This window comes from Bos grunniens, chromosome 16 (genome assembly GCF_055505025.1).
Source record: "Bos grunniens cultivar Pamir isolate PY7600 chromosome 16, Bosgru_T2T1.0, whole genome shotgun sequence".
Taxonomy (NCBI): domain Eukaryota; kingdom Metazoa; phylum Chordata; class Mammalia; order Artiodactyla; family Bovidae; genus Bos; species Bos grunniens.
Window position 1 is genome coordinate 46,666,848 of NC_141180.1, and position 20,966 is coordinate 46,687,813.

General features: G+C 41.3%; 1 protein-coding gene across 2 annotated transcripts in view; it reads right to left on the bottom strand.

The window, feature by feature from the left end:
* PLD5 (phospholipase D family member 5) overlaps window positions 1-20,690 on the bottom strand; it is a 427,217-nt gene extending 406,527 nt beyond the window's left edge. The window contains exon 1 of one of the 2 annotated variants that reach the window (XM_086342686.1): window positions 20,357-20,690. In XM_086342686.1, coding sequence (XP_086198812.1) covers window positions 20,357-20,545 — 189 coding nt within the window. In that variant the 5' untranslated portion in view covers window positions 20,546-20,690. The remainder of the gene's footprint in view (window positions 1-20,356) is intronic. The other variant, XM_086342687.1, reaches the window with a different exon arrangement.
* Window positions 20,691-20,966: the final 276 nt, after the last annotated feature.

Genomic DNA, 20,966 nt, shown 5'->3' on the forward strand with positions numbered 1-20,966 from the left:
CAGATCATCCAGAGAGAAGATCAATAAGGAAACGCTGGCCTTAAATGACACATTAGATCAGACGGATTTAATGGATATGTATAGAGCAATCCAAACAAAAGCAGCAGGATACACACTCTTCTCAAGTGCATAGGGAACATTCTCCAGGACTGAGCACATGCTAACCTTTTACCACAAAGCAAGCCTCAGTAAATTTAAGAAAAAAGAAATCTTATCAACCATCTTTTCTAATCACAAAGCTATGAGATTAGAAATCAACTACAAGAAAAAAACTATAAGAAACATCAGCAAAAGCACTTCTAAGAGGGAAGTTTACAGCAATGCAGTCTTACCTCGGGAAATAAGGAAAATCTCAAACAACCTAACCTTACATGTAAAACAACTAGAGAAAGAACAAACAAAATCCAAAGATATTAAAAGGAAAGAAGCCATAAAGATCAGAACAGAAAAAAATGAAATAGAGGCAAAGAAAACAACAGAAAAGATCAATGAAACTAAAAGCAGGCTCTTTGAAAAGATAAACCAAGACTCATCAAGAAAAAAAGGGAGAGGACTCAAATCAATAAAATTAGAAATGAAAAAGGAGGCGTTGCCACAAAAACCACAGAAACACAAAGATCATAAGAGACTACTACAAGCAATTATATGCCAATAAAATGGACACCCTAGAACTAATAAACAAATTCTTAGAAAGGCACAACCTTCCTAGACTGAATGAGGAAGAAACAGAAAATATGAACAGGCCAATTACAAGTACTAAAATTGAAAGTGTGATATAAAAACTCCCAAGAAACAAAAGTCCAGGACCAGATGACATCACAGGTGAATTTTATCTAACATTTAGAGAAGAGTTAATACCTATCCTTCTGAAAGTATTCCAAAAAATTGCAGAGGAAGGAATACTCCCAAATTCGTTCTATGAAGCCACCATCATTCTGATACAAAAACCAGACACAGACACCGAAAATAAATAAATAAAACTACAGGCCAATATCATTGATTAACGTAGACACAAAAATCCTCAACAAAATACAAGCAATCCAAATCCAACAATACATTAAAAGAATTATACACCATAATCAAGTGGGACTTATCCCAGGGATGCAAGGATTTTTTCATCTGCAAATCAATCAATGTGATACACCACATTAACAAGTTGAAGAATAAATATTATATGATCATCTCAAAACCTGCAGAAAAGGCTTTTGACAAAATTCAACACCCATTTATGACAAAATTTCTCCAGAAAGTGAGCAAAGAGGGAACACACCTCAACATAATAAAGGCCATATATGACAAATCAACAGCAAATATCATACTCAACTACAGAAAACTGAAAGCATTTTCTGTAAGATCAGGAAAAAAGACAAGGATTCCACTCTTGCCACTATTATTTAACATAGCTTTGGAAGTCCTAGCCACAGCAGTTGGAAAAGAAAAAGAAATAAAAGAAATTCAGATTGGAAATGAAGTAAAACTGTCGCTGTTTGCAGATGACGAACAGTCTGTTTGTTGCATCTGTTTGCAGATGACACAATATGGCACATAGAAAATCCTAAAGATCCCACCAGAAAACTACTAGGGCTCATCAATGGATTCAGTAAAGCTGCTGCTGCTAAGTCGCTTCAGTCGTGCCCGACTCTGTGCGACCCCATAGATGGCAGCCCACCAGGCTCCCCCGTCCCTGGGATTCTCCAGGCAAGAACACTGGAGTGGGTTGCCATTTCCTTCTCCAATGCGTGAGAGTGAAAAGTGAAAGTGAAGTCGCTCAGTCGTGTCCGACCCTCAGCGACCCCATGGACTGCAGCCCACCAGGCTCCTCCGTCCATGGGGTTTTCCAGGCAAGAGTACTGGAGTGGGGTGCCATCGCCTTCTCCGTCAGTAAAGCTACAGGATACAAAATAAATATACAGAAATCTGTTGCATTTCCATACACCAACAATAGTGATCAGAAAGAGAAATGAAAGAAACAATCCCATTTACAACTGCATCAAAAAGAATAAAAGTACCTAGGAATGAGTCTACCTAAGAAGACAAAATATATGTACTTAGAAAACTTTGAGATGCTAATGATGGCACAAATCAAAGAAGACACAAACAGATGGATAGATACACCACATTCTTTCACTGGAGGAATCAATACTGTCAAAGTGACTATACTAGCCAAGGGAATCTACAGATTCAAGGCAATACCCATTAAATTACCAATGGCATTTTTCACAGAACTAAAACATAAAATCTTAAAGTTTGTATGGAGACACAAATGACCATGAATAGCCAAAGCAATCTTGAGAAAGAAAAAGAGAGCTGGAGGAACTAGGCTCCCTGACTTCAGACTATACTACAAAGCTGCAGTGATTAAAACAGTATTATACTAGCACAAGAACAGAAATATAGATCAATGGAAAAGGACAGAAAGCCCAGCAATAAACTCACACACCTATGGCCAATAATCTTTGACGAAAGAGGCAAGACTGTACAATAGAGTAAAGACAGTCTCTTCAATAAATGATGCTGTGAAAACTGGACAGCTATATGTAAAAAAATGAAATTAGAACTTTCTTTAACACCACACACAAAAATAAACTGAAAATGGATTAAAGACCTAAATGTAACACCAGATACTATAAAACTCTTAGAGGAAAACATGGCAGGCCACCCTTTGACATAAATTGGGCAATCAGTAAGAAATGAATAACATCAGTTCAGTTCAGTTCAGTCGCTCAGTCAGGTCCAACTCTTTGCGACCCCATGAATTGCACCACGACAGGCCTCCCTGTCCATCACCAACTCCCGGAGTTTACCCAAACTCATGTCCATCGAGGCGGTGATGCCATCCAGCCATCTCATCCTCTGTAGTCCCCTTCTCCTCCTGCCCCCAATCCCTCCCAGCATCAGAGTCTTTTCCAATGAGTCAACTCTTCTCAGGAGGTGGCCAAAGTACTGGAGTTTCAGCTTCAGCATCAGTCCTTCCAATGAACACCCAGGACTGATCTCCTTTAGGATGGACTGGTTGGATCCTTGCAGTCTAAGGGACTCTCAAGAGTCTTCTCCAATACCACAGTTCAAAAGCATCAATTCCTCAGCACTCAGCTTTATTCACAGTCCAACTCTCACATCCATACATGACTACTGGAAAAACCATAACCTTGATTAGATGGACCTTTGTTGGCAAAGTAATGTCTCTGCTTTTGAATATGCTATCTAGGTTGGTCATAACTTTTCTTCCAAGGAGTAAGCGTCTTATAATTTCATGGCTGCAATCACCATCTGCAGTGATTTTGGAGCCCAAAAAATGAAGTCTGACACTGTTTCCCCATCTATTTGCCATGAAGTGATGGGACCAGATGCCATGATAACATACAAACTACCAATACGGCACCATGAGGAAACAGGAAATCTGCACGATCAATTACTAGTAAGGACACTGAATTACTAATTAAATTTTTTCCCATAAAACAAAAGTCCAGGACAAGATGCTTCCATTGGTGAAATCTACCAAACATTGATATTAGAATTAACACCAATACTTCCCAAACTCTTCCAAAAAGCAGAAGAGAATGGGACATTTCCAAACTCATTTTCTGTGGCCAGCATTATCCTGATACCAAAACCAGGCAAAGACACTACAAGAACATAAAATTAGAAGCCAGTACCCTTGATGACTATAGATGCAAAAATATCAGCAAACCAATTTTAACAGTACATTAAAAATACCATAATCAACTAAGATTTATTCCAGGGATGCAAGTATGGTTCACTGTCCACACAGAAACCAATGTGACACATTACACTAACAAAATGATGATAAAAAAAAATCATGTGATCATTTTAATATATATAGAAAAAGCATTTGACAAAATTCAACATCTATTTATGCTAAAAACTCTCAATACATATAGGTAGAAAGAATGAACCTCAAACATAATGAAAGCCATATATGATAACCTCACAGCTAACATCATACTTAACAGGAAAAGCTCAATGTTTTACCTCTAAGATAAAGAACAGGAACAAAAATAAGGATGCTTACTCTCAACACTTTTATTCAAAACAGTACTGAAAATCCAAGTCAGAACAATGAGGCGGGAAAAAGAAATAAAAAGCATCTAAACTGGAAAGGAAGAAGTAAAATTGTCTCTATCTGCAAATGACATGATATAATACATAAAAAACTACAATGTCCTCACCAAAAAAATGTTGTTCAGTTGCTCAGTTGCGCCCGACTCTGTGACCCAATGGACAGCAGCATACCAGGTTTCACAATCTCCCAGAGTTTGCTCAAACTCCATGTCCATTGAGTCAGTGATCCCATCCAACCATTCTGTCCTCAGAGAGCAGACAGAATGAGAAGTGCTAGATGCAATAAACACATACAGTTAAGTTGCAAGGTACAAAATCAACAAACAAAATTCTGTTGTGTTTATACATAAACAATGAGCTAACAGAAAGAAACATTAAGAAAACAATCCCATTTATAATCACAACCAAAAGAATAAAAAGCCTAAGAATAAATATAACCAAGGAGGTGAAAGACCTATTTACTGAAAACTGTAAGACACTGCTGAAAAAGACTGCAGACACAAGTAAATGGAAAGCTATTCCATGCTCACAGATTGGAAGAATTACCTACACTGTGAAAATGTCCACACAACCCAAAGAAATACATAGATTCAATGTGATCCCTATCAAAATTCCAATGGCATTTTTATAAAAAGAATTCTAAAATGCATATGGAACTACAGAAGACCTCAAAAATCCAAAACAATTTGAGAAAGAAGACCAAAGCTGGAGGCCTCACACTCCCTGATTTGAAACTATTTTACAAAGCTATACTAACCAAAATGCTATGGTGCTGGCATAAAGACACACAGATGAACAGAACAGAATAGAGAGCCCAGAAATTAACCCATGTATATGTTGTCAGTTAATTTAAGACAAAAAGGCCAAGACTATATACTGGGGAAAGGACAGTCTTTTCAATAAATCATGTTAGGGAAACTGTACAGCCACATGCAAAAAATGAAACTGGACCTCTACACACAAAAAAAAACTCAAAATGGATTAAAGATTTGAATGTTAAGACCTGAAATCACAAAACTTCTAGAAGAAAACCTAGGCTGTAAGCTCCATGATATCTGTTTTGGTGATGATGTTTTGGATTTGACATCAAAGGCAAAAGCATCAAAAGCAAAAATAAACAAGTTAGACTATATCAAATTAAAAAGCTTCTGCACAGCAGAGAAACTGCCAACAAAATGAAAAAGCAACCCACCAAATGGGAGAAAATATTTGCAAATCATATATCTGATAAAGAGTTAATAATCAAAGAATTCATACAACTCAACAGCAAAGAACAAACAACTTGATTTTAAAAAAGGACAGAGTATCTGAAAAGACTTTCTATTTCCTTAGAAGACACACAGATGACCAATAAGTAATTAAAGATATGCTCAACATCGCTAATCATCAGGGAAATGCTTCTTAAAACCACAATAAAACACACACACACACACAATGGGATATCATTTCACACCTGTTAGAATGATTAGAATTTAAAAAAAAGGCAACAAACAAGTGCTAGTGAAGATATTGAAAAAAAGAAACCCTATAGCACTACTGGTGGGAATATAAACTTGTACAGCCACTCTGGGAAACAGTATGGCAATTCTTCAAAAAATTAAAAATGCAACGACTGTACAATCTAGCAATTCTACCTCTGAGTATTTATCCAAAGGAAATGAAAATAGAATATTGAAGAGATATCTGCACTTTCATGCTCACTATAGCATTAACTCCAGTAGCCATGATATGAAAACAACCTAAGTGTCCATAAGCAGGTGAATGAATAGATAAGATGTGATATATGAATGTACAGAACACTATTTAACCATGAATAAAAAGGAAATCCTTTAATTTACAACAATATGGAGGAACTTGAACGCATTATGCTAAGTAAGGGAAACCAGACAAAGACAAATACCACATGGTACCACTTATACATAAGATCTAAAAAAACAACAGACAAAAAAATCCCACTCAAACTCACATACTCAGATAGTGGAAGCGTGGTTGTCAGGGCCTCGGGAGTGTGGAAAATAGGGAAAGGTCAGTAAAAGTGTACACTTTCAATTATAAGATGAATAAGGTCTGAGGATCAATATAAACAGGGCTCCCCTGATGGTTCAGTGTTAAAGAACCCACCCGCCAATGCAGGAGACACAGGGTCGGGAAGATTCCCCTGGAGAAGGAAATGGCAACCCACTCCAGTACTCTTGCCTCTCTGAGAATCCCATAGACAGAGGAGCCTGGTGGGCTACAGTCCATGGAGTGGGAAAAGAGTTGGACACAACTTAGGGACTAAGCAACAACAGTCAATACAAACATAGTGATTACCAATGATAACGCCATGATATAATTTACCTTTGCTTTCAGAGTAAAGCTTTAATGTTCTCACACACACAATAAATGAGGTGATGGATGCTTTCATTAACTCAATGGCGGGAATCCTTTAAATATCTTACAATTTTTTTATATCAGTTATGCCTCAATAAGGCTGTAAACAAAAACTATGAAGACCACGAAGAATGAGAAAAGCCTGAAAAGCTATCACAGACTAGAGGTTGACTAAGGACACATGACAACTGAACGCAATGGATTACCTTGCATTGGATCCTAGAACAGAAAAAGGTCATTAAAAACTGGTGAAATTCTGATGAAATCTGGAGTTTGAAATTTATTATAATCCTAAACGAAACTGAAATTGGGGTGAGGGATGTATAAGAAACACCTCTACTATCTGTACAACTTTTCCATAAATCTAGTTATTCCAAAATAAAAGTTTATTTTTCAAAAAAAAAAAAAAAAGATGTATCTGGAATCTTATAGGACAAATTTTAAGCAATGTGTGCACAAATCATGGATTGCAGCAAAAAGATCTTAGGGAATGAAAAAAATCTGGAAACAGATAAGTCAGGAAGTCATGGTAGGAGATTCTTAATGATCAAGAGTGGCAGGTCTTTAAGGAGATTTTGGCAGTTTTGACACATTCCCTGCCATAAAGTATCTTACAGTCTCTGACTGACTGTACTCTGCCAAAACAGGGCAGAGGCTAAGTGATGAACCAGCAGATTCAGGCATGGCAAAAAGTTAGACCATGGTACTTGTGAAACTTTAAAAGTTAATATTCTCCTTGACTAATAAAAACCAAGATATATAGATATAAAAAACAAAAAAAAATCATGTAAACAATAACATTAGATACTGGAATAGGCCACTAAAGTGGCCATAAAACTCTCATGTCCCAAGTCTTAAAAAGAATGGACAGAATCTCAAATAAACTAAAGATGGTTTAGAGGCAGCCTTGTCTGTTATCTTCTCCAGCTAACATTTAACCATAACACTTCTTAGGAGTTTCTCATGGAGCTTCTGGTGTTTCTTCCCACTGAACTCATCTTACATTTAACATCTTACCATTTATCTGTCAAGTAGGACATGCTACCTTATTCCTTCACTTGTGTATAAGCCCCACCTGCCCTGCTAAGGACATGTTAATTCATTCACTCTTTCAATAATCACGTCAGTCCACGCTGGAGGTCTACCAGGCATTATGAAGGGCATTAGAAGTACACCATTAATGGGACCACATAAAGGTGTATTTTACTGGACTTTAGGTTTAGAAGTGAAAACATTTAAGCTGAGTTCTGAAAAACTAGATCATAAACAACCTGATGTCAAAGGCCCAGTCCAAGACATTTGAATTTTCTCAAGCCTTGAGCTCAGCTCCTTGAAGAGAGCAGAAATTGGAGTTTGTTAACTATGATCATAATATTGATACTATTAACAATACTGATACTATTGAATCAAGATAATAACAATGGCTTGGATCCAAGATTCCAAAATGAGGAAGGCAGAATTCCAACTCTCAAGATGTTATTGACATTTTCCCCGTTGATGCTTGAATCCATCATGTCAATCACAATTTCCGTGACATGCTGGCACTCAATAAATACTTGCTGAATTGATGAGCTTTCTCAGACTCCTCACATCCAGTCAAGCACCAAGTCCCAGGAACTCTTTTTGTTTTGTAATAAGGCTGTTTCACTTTATTATCATTCGAGTGTTTACTGGAGTAGCACTTCTGGTGGGGTGGTGTGTGCCGCAGGCTTGTGGGATCTCAGTTCCTCAACCCAGACGGAACCCTGGTCCACTTAATGAAAGCACCAAATCTTAACCACTAGATGACAAGGGATCTCTCCCCGATGAATGCTTACCTTCAGAATATTTCTTGCATCTGTTTTCCAATTTTTCTACTTGCCACCACATTCTTTTGTTACTTTCCAGCTCTACCACTAAAAGAGACTTTACACTGGTCCCCTCCTCCAGGCTCTTCTTCCTCAACACTGCAAGCCACCACCAGGTTTTCTGAATAAGTACCTACTAAAATATCTCCTGTTTGCTTACAGAAAAGCTGAGCATTTTCAGCTTACAAGTCCAGTTCTCAAGTCTCCCTGGTCTTGTCCTTACCTACCACTGTCTTCACACCCAACACTCCCTTAAACAAACCCTGTCCTCCAGTCACACTTGTCATACTTCCAGTCTTTTTCTCCCCAAGATTCTACTCAAAAGCCTTGGTTCAGGCCGTTCCTACATTCAGCAGCTCTTGTTCCTAGGCTCCTTAATGTAAAGTAAAGTGAAAGTTGCTCAGTCGTGTCCAACTCTTTAAGACCCCATGAACTGTACTGTCCAAGGAATTCTCCAGGCCTGAATACTGGAGTGGGTAGCCTTTCCCTTCTCCAGGGGATCTTCCCAACCCAGGGATTAAACCCAGGTCTCCAGCATTGCAGGCGGATTCTTTACTGCATGAGCCACCAGGGAAGCCCTAAAGCCCAATACAAAACTTTGCCTAGAGTGAAGATTTCTTTAACCACATTTGTGTATAGTGTGAAAAAGAAACCACTTTTTTTTTAATATAGATATATGACAACACCATTTTTTATAAAAGACCATCTTTCCCCTCTGTGCTTCTATGCTGGCCACTTTTGTCATAAATCAAGAACCTATCAATAATAAAGTATACACAGGTCCGTTTCTATACTCTCTTGATCTATTCATTTACCCTGCACCAATACCACACTGCTTAATTAATCTAGATATGCTATCTGGAACGTTAACTAACTTTGCTCTTCATCAAGATTCTCTTAGCTATTCTTGGCCTTTTGCATTTTCATATAAATTTTAAAATCACTTTCAACAAATACAAACTTGCTGGGATTTTAATTAGAATTACACAGATCAATCTGGGAGAGAATTAAAAAGAGGTCTTATCAGCCTCCTTAAATATTTGATCTTGTTATGCCAATGTAAATGGTAACAGTTTTTAGTTTTATTTTGTAATATTTTTTTCCTAATTTAATTTGCATAGTAACTTTTTATTCAGTGGCCATGATGAATTCAGTGACATTACTAATTCATTAAGTGTAGCTGTAGTTTATTTTGTTCAGATATATAGAATAATGTCTTCTACTAATAATGACAATTTTACTATTTCCTTCTGAATTCTTACTCTTACTTTATTGCATTGGTTATGACCTTCTGTACAATGCTGTATAGATGTAATGATGGTAGACATCCATGCCTCAGTATCCAGGAAGGTATTTTTAAGTACTTCACCATTAACTTTAGAGTTAATAAAGTTAACTTCACAGTTTCTTCATCTTTTTAAAGAAACTCATTATCAGAATAATGAAGTTTCCTTTTATTTCCAATTTATTGAGAATTTTGTCATACCTGTGTATAGAATCTCAACAAACACTTTTACTTCATTTATTTACAGGTTTATTTTCATTTTTAATGTGATAAATTAGATTGACTTTCAACTTTTATATCAACTTTGCATTACTAGAATAAATTTAACTTTGTTACAATATGTAATCAGTATATCACAAGATTCATTGCCTATTTTAACCTTGTCTAAACTAAGTCCTTTGAAGATAGTTTTACGCTACTTTGCATTTTTCTGCATTATTCATAACACTGTATTCATATTATAACTGTATTTATAAAAACTGTAAGCATCTTCAGATCAGAAAAGATCAGTCACTCAGTTGTGTCCAACTCTTTGCAACCCCATGAATCGCAGCACGCCAGGACTCCCTGTCCATCACCAACTCCCGGAGTTCACCCAAACTCATGTCCATCGACTCGGTGATGCCATCCAGCCATCTCCTCTGTCGTCCCCTTCTCCTCCTGCCCCCAATCGCTCCCAGCATCAGAGTCTTTTCCAATGAGTCAACTCTTCATATGAGGTGGCCAAAGTACTGGAATTTCAGCTTTAGCATCATTCCTTCCAAAGAAATCCCAGGGCTGATCTCCTTCAGAATGGACTGGTTGGATCTCCTTGCAGTCCAAGGGACTCTCAAGAGTCTTCTCCAACACCACAGTTCAAAAGCATCAATTCTTTGGCACTCAGCCTTCTTCACAGTTCAACTCTCACATCCATACATGACCACAGGAAAACCCATAGCCTTGACTAGATGGACCTTTGTTGGCAAAGTAATGTCTCTGCTTTTGAATATGCTATCTAGGTTGGTCATAACTTTCCTTCCAAGGAGTAAGCGTCTTTTAATTTCATGGCTGCAGTCACCATCTGCAGTGATTTTGGAGCCCAGAAAAATAAAGTCTGACACTGTTTCCACTGTTTTCCCATCTATTGCCCATGAAGTGATGGGACCAGATGCCATGATCTTCGTTTTCTGAACGTTGAGCTTTAAACCAACTTTTTCACTCTCCACTTTCACTTTCATCAAGAGGCTTTTGAGTTCCTCTTCACCTTCTGCCATAAGGGTGGTGTCATCTGAATATCTGAGGTTATTGATATTTCTCCCGGCAATCTTGATTCCAGTTTGTGTTTCTTCCAGTCCAGCATTTCTCATGATGTACTCTGCATAGAAGTTAAATAAACAGGTGACAATATACAGCCTTGACGAACTCCTTTTCCTATTTGGAACCAGTCTGTTGTTCCATGTCCAGTTCTAACTGTTGCTTCCTGACCTGCATACAAATTTCTCAAGAGGCAGATCAGGTGGTCTGGTATTCCCATCTCTTTCAGAATTTTCCACAGTTTATTGTGATCCACACAGTCAAAGGCTTTGTTTGGCATAGTCAATAAAGCAGAAGTAGATGTTTTTCTGGAACTCTCTTGCTTTTTCCATGATCCAGTGGATGTTGGCAGTTTGATCTCTGGTTCCTCTGCCTTTTCTAAAACCAGCTTGAACATCAGGAAGTTCACGGTTCACATATTGCTGAAGCCTGGCTTGGAGAATTTTGAGCATTACTTTACTAGCGTGTGAGATGAGTGCAATTGTGCGGTAGTTGGAGCATTCTTTGGCATTGCCTTTCTTTGGGATTGGAATGAAAACTGGCCTTTTCCAGTCCTGTGGCCACTGCTGAGGTTTCCAAATTTGCTGGCATATTGAGTGCAGCACTTTCACAGCATCATCTTTCAGGATTTGAAATAGCTCAACTGGAATTCCATCACCTCCACTAGCTTTGTTCGTAGTGATGCTTTCTAAGGCCCACTTGACTTCACATTCCAGAATGTCTGGCTCTAGGTCAGTGATCACACCATCGTGATTATCTGGGTCATGAAGATCTTTTTTGTACAGTTCTTCTGTGTATTCTTGCCATCTCTTCTTAATGTCTTCTGCTTCTGTTAGCTCCATACCATTTCTGTCCTTTATCGAGCCCATCTTTGCATGAAATGTTCCTTTGGTATCTCTGATTTTCTTGAGGAGATCTCTAGTCTTTCCCATTCTGTTGTTTTCCTCTATTTCTTTGCACTGATCGCTGAAAAAGGCTTTCTTATCTCTTCTTGCTATTCTTTGGAACTCCGCATTCAGATGTTTATATCTTTCCTTTTCTCCTTTGCTTTTCGCTTCTCTTCTTTTCACAGCTATTTGTAAGCATCTTAAGGGAGGGCAAATACTTGTTTTGGTCTTTGTATACTCTCTACTGTTTGAAACACAGTACATATGTCAGATAAATGCTTGTTGAGTCAAAGTCCTCGTAATCTCCTAACAAGATATCTTTCACATTAAAGTCATTCTCAATAAATATCTGCTGATGATGAGTATGGCAGTGTTTTTTTTTTTTTTTTTTCTTAATTTCAATGAGTCCCATCTTCTCAACTTAATTCCTCATGTTATTACCAGTTACAGACCTAACAACTTGCTGGCAGGAGCACAATTATAGCTCAAGACAGAAAATACTATGTTCACAAGGTTCACTGTCTACTCTAGAGGACAGAAACTCACACTTATCACCCAACTTATATGACATCCAGTCCATGGTACCCGGTCGGGTAGTCCAGCTTGGGCCCACTTCATATGCTAGACATCAGTGAGATTTTCCAATGGACCTACGTCTACCTGAGAAATTTTGCCATGTTCTTCTTATTCTTCAGAAGCCCAGCTTACCAGTTTGATGTGTGATTTTAGAAACTGAGCTCTTTTGTCTCTGTTTCTAAGGAAAAACTTGGGCTTCCCTGATAGCTCAGTTGGTAAAGAATCACCTGCATTGCAGGAGACCTCAGTTTGATCCCTGAGTCGGGAAGATCCCCTGGAGAAGGGCTAGGCTACCCACTCCAGTATTCTGGTCTGGAGAATTCCATGGACTGTATAGTCCATGGGGTCGCAAAGAGTCAGACACAACTGAGCGATTTTCACTTTCACTGAGAAAAATTTAAATGTACATTTTTGGTAAAAAGGTGTCTCTTTCCATCCACTGTGTGGCATTCCAACTGTACCTTGACAGTTATGTTGTATTCTAAACTCCTGCAGTACAATATACATACATATGAATTTGAGGCAATCAGTAACTTTAAAAGTCCCCAATGCAGACACATGAAGCAACACCTATGGGTTTTTACCACAAACTCTATCTCTGCCTAACTGCACCATCTATCAATCAATTCAGTACAAGAACATATCATATATACTATGTTAACAAGCTACTGTCCTGTTCCAGAAGTTAAAAGATTCATCAGACTTCTTGACCTTTGGAGCTAAAACAGAAGAACTGGAAACTGTTACACAGGTGTAAACCTGAGACAGATATAAAAATCTGTGAAAAGAAGTGAAAACTTTCAGAGAAACTAACCATAGGAAATATTTAGTAGCTATTTCATGGAACAAGGGAAGTAAAAGGAATCTTAAGCTCTGTGGTCCTAAGCTTCTCAAGTTAAATATATTTAATATGATATGTCACTGACTGCAATTATGTTAAATCAGTAAGCCAGAGATCAAAGAAGTCAATGTTTCTTCAAAACAAACTGAAATATCAACCCACAGTCCATTAGCCCTTTATAAACATACGCCACGTAAAGTAATGACAAATACAGTAGTGGACACAACGCTGAGCTGCTTCAGAAGATACTCAAGAGACACCTAGACTTTCATTTCTTGACCATGCGTTAGAGAGGTAGGGAATTCTGCCTCAGTCTAGGCTTTCCGTATTCTGTTTACCTACAGTCACAGGAAATAATCCTGGTAAATGTTAATGTTCTTAAATGTTTGCCAGACAAAATTTACCCAGTCTGGCCAAAAATACTATTAACATAAAAAAGGATATTTCCTCCTTGTTTGGTTGGTTGGTTGGTGGATTAGTTGGTTGGTTTTTAATGGTATATTTTAAAGATTCATTCCCTTAGGTTGAACTCTGTCTTCTGGTGCTTGACTGATCTGCTCCATGGAGTATAATTACTTGGACAAATCTGCTCTGTGGGACATAAACGACATTACATAATATGAGCCTAGACCACTGTGACCAAGTTTGCACTAATCCATTTATTCTTTGCTCTTTATGTGAATAATTTACTCCAGGAGGAAAGTGTGCACTTGATATTTATTTACTATTCACTGGTAACATAAATTCTATTTAAGTGTGAAAATTCACACTTTGAGGAGTTTTTTTTTTTTTTTTTTTTAAGTGAGGCACTTATTAAACCTTGCAAGATACTAAGGCTGACTATAATATGAACATTAAGGATTCTGGCTTTTACTCTTCACAGTTTCTCTTCTGCTTTCTCTTTTAATTTTAAAAGGGCTTTCTGAGCACCATGCAGCACAAATTTGTGAAGGAAAGCACATATTAAGGATAGGGCAAGGAGTTGGTCTCTACTAGCAGAACCCACAGAGAAAGTAAGAATACGAGTCAGCCTCAGAATGGCCAGGCATGGAGCAAACAGGGGCCCACTGGGCCAGGCCTGCTGGAAGCTCCATCCTTGTCCTTGTTTTCATGATTGTCAAATCAGCTACAGGGAAGCTGGTGGATCCTGTAATGCCCTTCAGTGCTTCTACCCAGAAGTGATACATCTATTTGACTCATGGTTGTTGTTGGCCAAAGTAAGTTTCCTGGCCAAGGCTTGCTTGAAAGAGGGTGAAGAAGGGGGATTCAACCAAGACCCAAAAGAAGGAGAAAGAGAACACCCATGACTAGCTCGTAACCATGAGACATAAAGCTCTTAGCACAGCATATGGCCCATGTTCAATGTTCAACACACAGAACCTATCAGTATAATTGCTACTCAGGTGTTGCCTCGTGGATCACACACACACTCTACCCAAAAAGCTTCCATATTTTATATCCGAGATCAGCCTGCCTGCATTAGGGGCTTCCCTGGTGGCTCAGATGGTAAAGAATCTGCCTACAATGTAGGAGACCCAGGTTCGATCCCAGGGTTGGGAAGATCTCCTGCAGGAGGAAGCATCAAAACGGGGTCTCCTGCATTGCAGGTGAATCCTTTACCAGCTGAGCTACCAGGGAAGTCCTAAGGAAAATGTTAGGCCCCCAGAAAATGAACTAGAAGCTGGGCAGAAAGACAACTTAATGGGCCCAGGACAGTGAGACAGCCTTACTGACAAAAGGAACCATACACTCTGGGTCCAGATCTAGAATGCAGGCAAAAGTGTTAGTTGCTCAGTTGTGTCCAACTCTTGCAACCCTGTGGACTGTAGTCCACCAGGCTCCTCTGTCCATGGGATTTCTTCCTGGCAAGAATATTTGAGTGGGTTTGCCATTTCCTCCTCTAGGGGATCTTCACAACCCAGGGATCAAACCTGGGTCTCCTGCATCGTAGGCAGATGCTTTACCATCTGAGCCACTAGGGAAGCCCCTAATGCAGGCAGGCTGATCTCAGATATAAAATGTGGAAGCTTTTTGGGTAGTGTGTGTGTGTGTGATCAGCTAGGCAACACCTGAGTAGCAATTATACCAACAGATTCTGTGTGTTGAACACTGAACATGGGCCATATGCTGTGCTAAGAGCTTTATGTCTCATGCTTATGAGCTAGTCATGGGTGTTCTCTTTCTCCTTCTTTTGGGTCTTGGTTGAATCCCCCTTCTTCACCCTCTTTCAAGGAAGCCTTGGCCAGGAAACTTACTTTGGCCAACAACAACCATGAGTCAAACAGATGTATCACTTCTGGGTAGAAGCAGTGAAGGGCATTACAGAATCCACCAGCTTCCCTGTAGCTGATTTGACAATCATGAAAACAAGGACCAGGATGGAGCTTCCAGCAGTGCAGGGAACTAAGATGTGGAAAATCCCCTTCTGCTATGGATTGGATGTCTGGATGCTTATGTGTCCCCCACTCCACCCTCACCCACTAAATTCATATGCTGAAACCTAATCCTCAATATCCTGGCCTTTAGAGGTGGGGCCTTTGGGAGGTGATTAGATAATAAGCCCACAGGAACAAGGGCTTCCCAGGTGGCCCTAATGGTAAAGAATCCACCTGCCAAAGCAGGAGAGGCAGGAGACATGGGTTTGATCCCGGGAAGATTGGGATCATTGGGAAGATTCCCCTGAAGGAGGAACTGGCAACCCACTCCAGTATTCTTCCCTGGATAATTCCCATGGACAGAGGAGCCTGGCAGGCTATAGTCCACGAAGTCGCAAAGAGTCGGACATCACCAAGCGACTGAGCATGCAGGCGTGCCACGTGAACAGAATAGTCTTCAGAGAGCTCCTCGACCTCCACCACCACCTGAGGACTCAGCAGAAAGATGGCTACCTATGAACCAGAAACCAGGCCTTACCAGACACCAAATCTGGCTAAGACTTGACCTTGGACTTCCCAGATTCCAGAACTGTGAGAAATAAATGCTTAAAAGGCACCCCGTCTATGGTATTCTGTTATACCAGCCTGAAATAAGACATGTGCCAACCGGCACAAGTGAGAAGTGTAAGGAAAAAATTCTTCTGTAGTACTGAGCCCCTGCCATAAGGGGACTATCCCTCACTGGAGTACAGACATGGACGGTCTCCTTAAGTCATCTGGTAAACCTGTGACTTCTTACAGAGGACTGTGAGTGTACATCTTGGTCATGGTGAGTCCTTTGCCCAGGACTATCTCACCAGAGCCCTGCTCTTAACCACAATCTGACAAAAGCTAACTGAACAAGCAGGAGAGAAAACAAGACATCCCCATCTCCTTAAAAAGCATCAAGAAACCTCTACACACACAACTGGTATAAAGCCAGGCAACTTAGCAGAGTAGCCTCTGCAACTCTCCCTGCTTGTGAAAAAAAAACAAAACAAAAAAAAAGAAGTCAATCAAGGCATACATTAATACCACCAAAGGACACCAGCCTAACATAATACTGTGCTCTGAGATAGTCAGACTGTATTAAACAGTGACTCTCAGTGACCCAACCCCAGGAAGGCCTGACAGAGTAGAAGGGTTAGAGTTGGAAAAGCGGCCCTGTGCTTCTCTTGTTTGCCAGATCATAACATTCATTTGTACCTGTGTGTATGCTAAGTCGCTTCAGTCGTGTCTGATTCTCTGTGACCCCATGGACAGTAGTCGACCAGGCTCCTCTGTCCATGGGATTCTCCAGGCAAGAATACTAGAGTGGGTTGGCATGCCCTCCTCTAGGGGATCTTTCTGACTCAGGAGTCAAACCTGGGTCTTCTGCATTGCAGGCAAATTCTTTACCATCTGAGCCACCAGGCAACCTCCATTTGTACATTATACCTAAACTAAATACAGGATCCTACAGAGAGTAAGACTTCCATTGTCTCCCAAACCCAATGCCTTTTAAAGCCATATGAAGTATCAGGCACAACAGGAGGCAAAAGAGTCTAAGAAGCAAGAGCACAGACAAGCCCCCAAGATGATAGCTTATGGTGAACCGTGTTGGATTCTTGATCCCCAAAGAAGATTTAGCTTTGGAACCAGGGACCAGGCTTGATCACTCAAGAGCTTTTGCATAGCAGAGTATTATTAAAGTATGAAAAGGGACACAGAAAGCTTCTGACATAGACATCAGAAGGGGGATGGGAAGGACTATTTGAAGCTAATAAGACAACACTCTACACAGGGCCCAGAAATTTTACTTTTTCCTAAAATTTACAAGTAGAGTTCAAAATCTAGAATTCATGGTATAAATGTAACTTCCTTGTAGCTTCTAATCATGACTATGAACAGAAGAATTCCCTCACATAAATGGGTATTCATCTTAAGTATCAACCAACCAACACCAGGAATCCAATTGAAAGATGGGTTGAATGTATTCCAATTATCAATCATTCAATTCATGTCACTTTTCTTTTGTCCAACCTTGGGATTAGTCCTATAGCCTGTAAACTAGAAAACGACAGATAAACCATTCTCATTTTTACCAAATTGAGTGGTAATACATTCTCCAGCTGTCACTTTACATCGTGTTATTGACTTTCAGATTAAGCAATGCCTCTGAAGTCTGGACAGAGTCCACACAATGACACATTTCATTTCGGGGAATTCTGTTATTGAGATGACTGAACATGCGATCATTTGAAGCCATAATTTATTTATGCCCTTAATACTGGACTTGCTTTTAAAGCATGAGCAAAGGAACAGTAGGCTGTTTTCATGCATATGATCTCCATTATAATTACTCATTTTTAACATAATAAAAATGGTGGTCATCCATTTGATTAGACAGATCAAAGAGGTCAAACTAGTGTACATCACCCTTGAATTTCATATGATACACTCATCCTAATCTTTCCAACATCTAAATCTGAAGGTGTCACATATGTTCAGAATGCTGTCTATTATAAAGTCAACAATTACATTTTTATGTTTTGCATGGCAATAATGTACTTGAATATATTTGTTATAGGTTTTTAGATTTGTAATTAGAAATTAACTTCAAACTACCTGAAACATCATAGTGTATATAACATAAGATAGCTGAGCCTGAATGCAAATAAAATTACGTTGCTATACTAATTTACCTTTTCATAGCACTTTCATAAATATTATTTCATTAAAATGTTTATAGATGTTTCAAAGGGGCAAGAGAACTTCACCAAAAATTTCACCAGAAGCAAAGCCCCATTCCTAACTGAAAGCAAGTGTATGTATAACAAAATATCAGAACAGAATATGTTTCATGAAACATATTTGAGGAAGCAAACAAAAATGTGACTTTGATTTAAATAACAAATGAGATAATTTTTCAAAACCAAGTACAAGGCTCTATTTTGGAGCATTTGAGTGAAGAAGAAAGCATAGATCCTTACCTGGAAACAACCAGATCTCACTTTCCTTGGTCTCTAATCCTCAGCAAGTGCTGAGCATTCTATACTCATCCACTAAGGGGAGGCTGCCATGGCCCACTCTGTATGACTTAGTACTTTCAATGAAAATCTAAAAGTGAGAAACCATCTAAGTATAATATGTGCAATGTCTGCGATTCAAGAAGACAATACTCATAGAAGGTGGCAGTATTGATTTTCAGTAAGAAAATAAAGGAACTACACGAGCTAAAAGCAGAAGCTGCAAATGAACACACATTCAGAGTGAAACAAATGAAGATATACTCTATCAGCATCCTCAGAGTAGACCATTCTCGCTAGTACTAAAATAATAAAACACTACCAGGAGTCAAGTTACAGGAATGTGCTGTTTGGCCCTTTTTGAACTAATAACCACCGGTTCCTTCGCTAATTCTGGAGCTTGCATTTTTAAGCAGACACTGCTGCCTTTCAAACAACTTACATCCTAGCAATCTCCTTCAGTTACTTGCATGGTCTTAAGGATCTGAGACATCCATTTGATGTCAGGAAATTGTCTCTACACACAAGACGACTGCACCCCAACTCAAATCTTTAAACTTCTCTTTCAGGGACTGGATCAGGACCTCAGAGAAAAGGCAAAGACTTTCTTTTAAGATCGGGTAAGAGAAATAGTCTTTTGCCCACTTTCTCCTGGGATGCTAGTTGCTGCTGAAAAGCCCAGAAGAGAAGCCAGCGCGCGGGGGGGAGGGTGGGTTGTTTCGGGGTGGGGGGTGGTCCTTGCGGCGGTAGATGTGTGAGTTCCAGAAGTTCTTATTCTTATCTTTCTACCATAATTGGCGATGTGACCCAAATACAAGGAAACCTTCTCGTTCCATTAACAGACCCAATTTGGATTAAGCAGCTCCGCGGGAAGAAACGACATCCTCCCGGCGGTAGCTAGCTGTTCCGCACTCTTGAGATAATTCTCTTAGTTTCATGTTAACGTTTGGTTAAGGAGATGCTGGTGGGTCAGATTTGACACTGTGAATCCACTAAACCGTTTTAGAAGGACTTTTTCTCTCCCGAATGGCGAGCCCTAGGAGCTCAGCCCCAGCGCCAACACCTTTCCGGTGAAACACGCACTCTTGGGGAGGGGGTCCCGCTCGCCGGCCCCCCATCCTGCAGCGGCGCGCCCGAGAGCTGGGCGACCTGCTCTTTCTTTCGCCGTTTCTCCTTGCAATGTGCAAATTCTTCCCTAGCTGGGTGCAGGTAGACAGGACCGCCACCTGCTCATCCCAGAGGATACGCTGCAGAAACTCGAATGGATAGTGTGCGGACGCAGGCTGGTCGCCAGCGGCGACAACTTTACAGATTTGTTCATGTTAGTTCTGGACCAGGTATAATAGCCCCCTGAAGACAGGAAGCAAACGCCCCCTCTATAAAGCCCACTACCGTTCACGCCGGCTCCCTGGAGCCACACTGGGTCAGTTCCCCGTCTTGCTCACCCCGCACAGGCACCCCAGGAACGCACTGCGAATGACGCCCGCCCCCCTCCCCGCAGTGGCAGCCTGGGGAGGTCGAGGTGTGCAGGGACAAGCAGTGCCGGAAGAGAACATCCCCGCCTCTCCCCTCCCCGCAACCCAGTCCTTCCCGGGGCAGGAAAGTGCTGGAGAGGCTCCGGGCTGGCGGAGGACTCGGACGCCCCAGCTCCGAGCGGGGCAGCCGGCGGGGTCCCCGCTCCCGGCTCCGGGGCTGGGGTGCGCGTGCGGCAGGTGCAGGGCCGCGGCCCGGGGAACGAGCCGCGCTTACGTGCTCCAGCTTGTCTTTCCTCCGGAGCCAGACGCTGGCGCTGTAGTCCTGCTGCTTGACGCTGCTGTAGAAGTTCGCGCCCACTCGGGTCAGGCTCGGCGAGGGCTCCTTGGGGCGGCTTTTCAGCCTCATCTGCTCGAAGCCCTCGTGGGGGGAGGCCGAGAGCCACTCATGCTGCCGGATCTCCATCCTGACATGACCAGACGGCTGCCGGCGCGCAGCGGGCTCGGGATGGGCGTGCGGGAGGCCGGCCGGGGCTGAGGGAGGAGCGAGCGAACGCGGGCCGGGCGCGGGGAGCGCGGGGGAGCCGAGCGCGGGCAGGGCGGGGTGGAGCGGGCGGGGAGGGAGAGGGAGGAGAGGGAGAGGAGGGGAGGAAGATGGGGCAGGAGGGACGCCGCGAGCGAGGCGGAGGCGCGGGGTGCGGGCGCCTGCGGTCCAGGGCTGGCGCTCAGCACACCGGCCCCCGGCGGCACCGATTGGGCCGGGTCGGCTTCTGGCGGAGTGCGGCGGGAGGGGGCGGAGTGCGGCGGGAGGGGCCGCGCGCGCCTGCAGGTTGGCGCAGTGAGGAGGCCGAGGACTGCGAGTCCGGCCGCCGCCCCTCCCGCCGCGC